The 6,507-nt window shown below is 33.5% G+C and overlaps 1 protein-coding gene across 1 annotated transcript; it reads left to right on the forward strand.

Moving 5' to 3' along the window:
- Positions 1-295: 295 nt before the first annotated feature.
- Positions 296-5,430, forward strand: LOC145040996 (ARM repeat superfamily protein). The gene is made up of 8 exons (XM_078988874.1): positions 296-737; positions 1,914-2,005; positions 3,571-3,721; positions 4,006-4,133; positions 4,220-4,381; positions 4,441-4,626; positions 4,730-4,936; positions 5,022-5,430. The coding sequence occupies exons 1-8, from the start codon at positions 512-514 to the stop codon at positions 5,040-5,042; spliced, it is 1,173 nt and encodes a 390-aa protein (XP_078845000.1). The 5' UTR covers positions 296-511; the 3' UTR covers positions 5,043-5,430.
- The last annotated feature ends 1,077 nt before the right edge of the window (positions 5,431-6,507 follow it).

Below are 6,507 nucleotides of genomic sequence, written 5' to 3' on the forward strand. Positions count from 1 at the left end.
ATCCGAACATTTTTGAAATATCTAAGGTTTTACTGGCATTAAGTTACCTAGAAATCGGCTATAAGGGTAAAAATGAACAAATTAAACAAAACTTCGGGTTTTATTGAAGCTAAAACACGTTTAAGGATAAAACTGATATTTTTATAAAAATTTAAGGGTTTTTATGTCATTTTGACTGCGGAAAAAGTTAAATTAAAAATTTCTTTAGGCTAGTTTGACAAGGTACCAGCGGCTCAAGGCTCCAAACAAACTTGTACCGCCTAGATACAATAACAAAGGTATGTCATTTTCCCTACCGAAAAAGGTAAAGTAAAAATTTGTTTAGGAGAAAACCTAGTTTGACAAGGTACCAGCGGCTCCAAGGCTCCAAACAAACTTGTACCGCCGAGATAGAATAACAAAGGTACCGGGTACAAGCCATTTCTTCGATTAATTACTCAAGCACCAAACAAGCAGATCACCGAGATAGCACTAAACAAACTTGTACCGTCGGTTCGTGTTCGTACATAGAATGGGACGGATTCTGTTGACCTTTGCGTTGGTGGTAGTGGTGATGGCTGTAGGGATCTCGATGGCTGAACCGGTTAATCAGTCAGCTTCCGGAGGCCTATTTTGGTCAACTGCTAATGGTAACGGGCATCTGGCGCGGAACGCTGAAACAGACGAATCGTTGAATGACCATGATGAACTCGACGGTGGGTTTCCTTCGCTCGATGGGATGTTACAGTGGGCAATAGGTATGCTGCGACCGTACTGCCTCATAAGTCGATTTTTTTTTTAAACCTTTTCTTGTATGTCGCTTCTCTAATTGTGCTCTCCTCCCAAACTTAAGTTCAAAAAGGAAAAAAAGAAAAATGAAAACAAAACACTAAAAGTCAGTTGTGTTGGATTGATTTGCTTGTATATGATATAAAAGTATCACAGCACCAATAATAGACTTTGTAGATTCTACAAAGGCAACGAGATTTTGGTTATGGGGTTAATTTTGTATCCTCTGTTTGTAGTTAGTACTACAGGCGCCTACCTAGCCAACACTTAGATCCCATTCAATGCCATTAGTTGGTGGCACATAGAAAAGGAGCCAACCACAATATGTTCCATGGATTTGAATTCTTCTACCTTCCACCGTAGATATTTTCTGATTAAGTCACTAGCTAATATCACTTGATGATATTACATTCTGATAAGCCCTCTGGATGAACTAAAGTTTCACAAGATAAAAATCTCTTCAGAAAGATGGATAATAACCATAGATTCAAGATAACTATATGTTAATCAAAGCTTTCCCAAGGTTCAAAAGGTTGATTCTCTCCAGGTTCACAAAGAACTTTTACCAAATATCTAGACACCCTCTAACTCTCTTATTTAAACTATATATACTACTACTAAAGAATAGGACAAAAGGAAATGCCAGCAAATAGATCCTGGTGCTGTCCCTACTAACTTTGTCCCATCGACATAAGTGCTTAGACCATAACATAATATTCAAACCAAAACACTAAAATAACCCTAATAAAGGAATTTTGCCAAAAGCAGTGTAAGATGAGTTGGGCTTGCCATAGATTCAAGTCTTGGGCTTCCTATTCCTTTTGTTGTAGACCAAAAATGTCGGGGCCGGGGGGGAGGGGGGGGGGGGGAGGTATCAATATCAGCGTCGCAACTCATCTTGGAATGCTTTTGGAAAACATGAGAGGTAAACCAAAAGCAACCTTGCTAGTATTGTCCGACTAAAATGCTTATGATGCACTCATTTTACTTTTTATGATTGGAGTTGTGCAATTTTTTTGGTGTGGTAGACATTGATACTGCGAATGGTTATTTTTAGTTTATCCTATATAGTGAACAAAAGTTTATATTGCTTTAAATGTTATATTTTTCTAACTGAAGTTGGCATATCTTGCTCATTTCTGCAGGTCACTCAGATCCTGCAAAGTTAGAATTAAAAGCGCATGATGTTCAGCAGTTATCTACAGATGAGCTACAAAAACGTCAAATGGAAATCAAGGTTAGAAACTGAGCCATATATGACGTGCTAACTTACTGATTAGAATGAAATAATTAAAGAAACCGAAAGTGTTGTGATTTGTGAATCAATTATGCCTTGTATTAGGGTCCTGGTGGTCTATGTTGTGCTTTAACACTTTTGATGCATCCGTATACTTGTGTACGTGACAGTGAGTAGCGGATAATATGCATCCTATTTGTATATCGTATATGACATTTGTGTATGGCATAGGGTTACACTGTGCCTCATTTATCTTCTAATGTTAGGTTCTTGAGCACCTATGCTTCTTTGAGCACAAATCTAAGGGTGTTTTTGGTTATGTTAAACTTAAACCCTTTTATTAAAGTACTGTTTGGGGCTTTGCCAAGATAGGTCTAAGCTATGTTGACGCAAGAATTCATCGTATGTTAGACTCATGAGTCACGATTTCATGTGAATTAGGTAGGCATGTTAAGTTTAGTTTTTCCATAATTAATAAGTTATATTGCAAATGGTATTAATAACCCTTAGGGCTAAGTAGCAACTATGTTATTACCATAATTGGTTCCTATCAAATTAGTATACTATTGAATTTAACGAAAATACAAAGTACAAAATCAGCATGCCATTGAGAGGCCACCATCTCTCCAAAATACCTACTTGCAAGAACCAGGTTCTCTTCAATGTCGCATAGCCTAATCCTAGGTCATTAATCAAATTAAAAATACCATCTATTCTCTACTAATCTCTTATAGAGGTAACAAATGATGGTATTAATATAGTTGCTATGTTCTACTAATATGATTACAATATTCATGATATGGTAATAACATGTATCTGTTGAACACTTGTTGCAATAGAGCATATACTGAACATAATATGTCACTAGCTGTGAGATCTGTATATTATACGGGTTGATCAAAACAAAATATTAAATAGAAAGGATTAAACAGGAAGTTTATTTGAATTTGAAATTTGAAATAAATGAAAACTATGAGAAAATAATAAAAAACATGTGAAAATAAATAAATTAAAATTACGTGTTTAGTTGTCAGACCTGTATATTATAACAAAATGTTAAATACAAAGAGTAAATTGTAAGTTTTATTTGAAATTGAAATTTAATTTTAATATAATAATTATGGTATATTTAGTTTGTGGAAACTACATTAATGATATATTGAACAATGAAAAATGAAATAAATCATAAGTGGAAAACAAATATCTCAAAATTATAAAAAAATGACAAGTGTCAAATTGTCTAAAAAGATGACATGTGTCAAAAGAATTTTTATTTATTAGGGTAAATTTAATTAACCTTAGTTTGTGAGTCTAGCATGTTCTTAGGATATGTGAGTGTAACATTATCTATTAGTCTCCTTACTTGTGATTTTCTTTGTGGTTTAATTTCAAACATGGTTACTAAACATTTTATATGGTTAAAATTGTCCTCTAGACTCCTAGTACAAGTAAAATCTTCAATCAGTGTCTTTACTTTGTTCTGTGTGATGTTTTTATAAAACATGCTTATAAAGTTTTCATGATGACTTGTTTTATTCCGTATATTCTATGTTTTCTGTATTTAGGAACTGGTGGAGAAGTTAGAAATGCCATCGGATGCAAAACTAATGCAAATTGCTATTGATGACTTAAATAATTCATCTCTGAGTTTGGAAGACCATCTCCGTGCATTAGAGGAACTTTTGATACTCGTTGAGGCAATTGATAATGCTAACGGTATGTGCTTTCTTAATCTAGGGTTTACTTTAGAATTTATTGAGTTTATGATTCTAGATACATAAATATAATCTTATTGTAACTGGGCAAAGGTTTTCAACTTGCCAATCTTACTGTAACTAAGAAATTGTTTTTCAACTCACTGAGAAACGTTTGGTTATCCATTGCATCTGATACCTCATTTCAAGCTGTATTAAAGTTTTCTTGCTAATCATGATGCTGCATACCAAAAAGTTTGCAAGTGCAAACCATTTTATAATTTGTGAGCTTTTATTTACATTCAGATCTGCACAAACTCGGAGGTCTTGCTTCAGTTATTCGGGAACTTAGTAACTCAGATCCTGGAATAAGGGTGGCCTGTGCATGGATTGTTGGTAAAGCCAGTCAAAACAATCCTGTAGTTCAGAAGCAGGTAAGTTAAAATCCATTTGTTTGTTAGCTTCAGAGTCAGAGGAGTTCAACATGGATTGTAAATCACTGTATATGTGTGAAATTTAGGTCCTTGAACTTGGAGCATTGCCACAGCTAATGACAATGGTGAAATCTAGTGTGTTAGAGGAAGAAGCCATAAAAGCGTTGTATGCTGTTTCAGCGATCATTAGAAACAACCTAAATGGCCTCAAATTGTTCTATTCCCAAGGCGGAGACCTAATGCTACAGGTAATGCATGTGGAAGTTGACAAATCAAAGTCTTTTCTAATTTAAAACTTGTTTTCTAGGGGGTTTTGAGCAACACCACTGCTGATGTTAGACTACGCAGGAGATCAGTGTCACTTGTAGCTGATCTGGCTGAATATCAGTTAGAATATAGTAGCAAACTGGAGGTTCCTTTTTTCAGCAATTGTGCACTGGTGAGGCTGCTGATTGATTTGACGGCATCAAGTGACCTTGATCTCCACGAGAAGGTTAATATGGTTATAGTTGTATGTTGTTTGATAATTTTAAAAATTATTACAACAGTCAAAACCGTAAATTGTTTTCTGTATTATTTGGGATCTTATCTTTCAGGTACTTCTTGCTGTCAAGAACCTTTTGATGCTCAAGTCAACTGAATTTCTTGTTGTTGATGGGTTTTGTGGATTGCAAGGAGCATTGGAGAAGATGAGACAGCAGTTACAGGAGTCCATTTTGGAGGAAAATCAAAGGGAGTATGCGACTGATGTTGAAGACCTTTGTAAAGAAGTGGATTTTATCTATCTTGAAAAGCTTAAGAAGGTACATGGATTTTATCTATCACTGTTGGTGGTGTTTGCCAGTGGCTGTTTAATTAAAAAAAATAAAATACAAACTATTGCTGCAGATCTCACAGGTCCCAACATGATGTATGCTGGACATATACTGGGATGGTCCTCAAGACACAACGCATAGCTTGGTGAACAAAATTGCTTCCAAAACTGGTCAGCTTGGTTAAGTTTGATACTGACATAGTTTTGTCCATAAAGGAAAAGATGAGAAACTTAAAAGCTGGTTCATAGATGATAAAAAAGTTAGGTGATATTGGTATATTTAATTTCTGTTTTGGACCAGAATTGAATAGTAGTAGAAGTTTAGGGATGAACATAGGCGGATACTTGGCCAAATTGCTGGGAATGGAACAGGAACCGGAACCAGAATCAGCGGTTCCTTTAATGTTGGAACTGGCCATTGAACCGTTTGCATCGTTTCTTTAGATTTGGAATCGGTCCTGAATCGGTGGTTCCTTTTACCAAGTACTGGTATCTAATTTGTTTTGTTTTTCTTGTTTTTTTTTCAACTTTTGTTACTAAAAAGTAAATTAATTAATCATTGCAAAATACGAACGGAACAAATTAACCATTATAATTCATAAAAAGTAACTATTACCAAGTATGGGCCCCAAGAAAATTGCAAACCTTAAAATCTAACCATTTTCCATAGGAATTCATGCTGGTTTTTAGCGTTCGACTGGAAAATTTAAACAATTACAATTTGATATTATTCATCATTTAAGTCCTGTTATATTTAAAACGTTCAAACAATTGTCACTGTTTTTTTGTGAAATCTCTCGCTGTACTTCTCATTATTGATTTCACAACAAAAGTATTATTATCATATAATGGTCAAGTTATTTGTTTTTAAGTACTTCTCAAGTAAGTTGGGTAGTAATTTTACAAGTTTAAGTTTTAAATTAAATAATGTAGACCTGTAAATTTAGAATACAATATTAATAAATGATAAACGAGTTAATGATTCAGTTTCATTGTATATGTTAATATTTAATAAGACTAATTAGATTTAAGTGATCGAAACCAGTTACAATCCTCCATTGGGTACTCGTTCCAAAATTTTAAGAAGGTTGGAATTATAGGTTCCGGTGGTTCTAGTTCCAGGAGTGAGTATCCATTTTTGATGCTCACAGCTATTGACGATCATTGAATACAAATTTTGGAGAGAACTAGGGAACTTGAACTTGGCCCTTGGGTTAATACGATCAATGGCAAAAGATTTAAAAATATATATATATATATATATATATATATATATATATATATATATATATATATATGTTTAGGTTCATTTTAGATCATTCTAATTTTGTAAGATCGTAAGATCAAATCTAAAAATATTTTTAAAATGCAAAATAAATGGAAAAATCATTTTTTTTTTAAATATTATTTTTGGAACTTGCACTAATTAAAAAGAAAAACCCATTTTTTTTTAAAACGTGAATTTTTAAATAGAATATTACACTGTACATATATTAAAAAATAATTTTAAAATGCAAAATAAATGAAAAAATCTAAATTTTTTTTTTTAAATATTATTTT

The sequence above is a fragment of the Lactuca saligna genome, chromosome 4 (assembly GCF_052625555.1).
Source record: "Lactuca saligna cultivar CGN05327 chromosome 4, ASM5262555v1, whole genome shotgun sequence".
In the NCBI taxonomy this organism is placed as follows: Eukaryota; Viridiplantae; Streptophyta; class Magnoliopsida; order Asterales; family Asteraceae; genus Lactuca; species Lactuca saligna.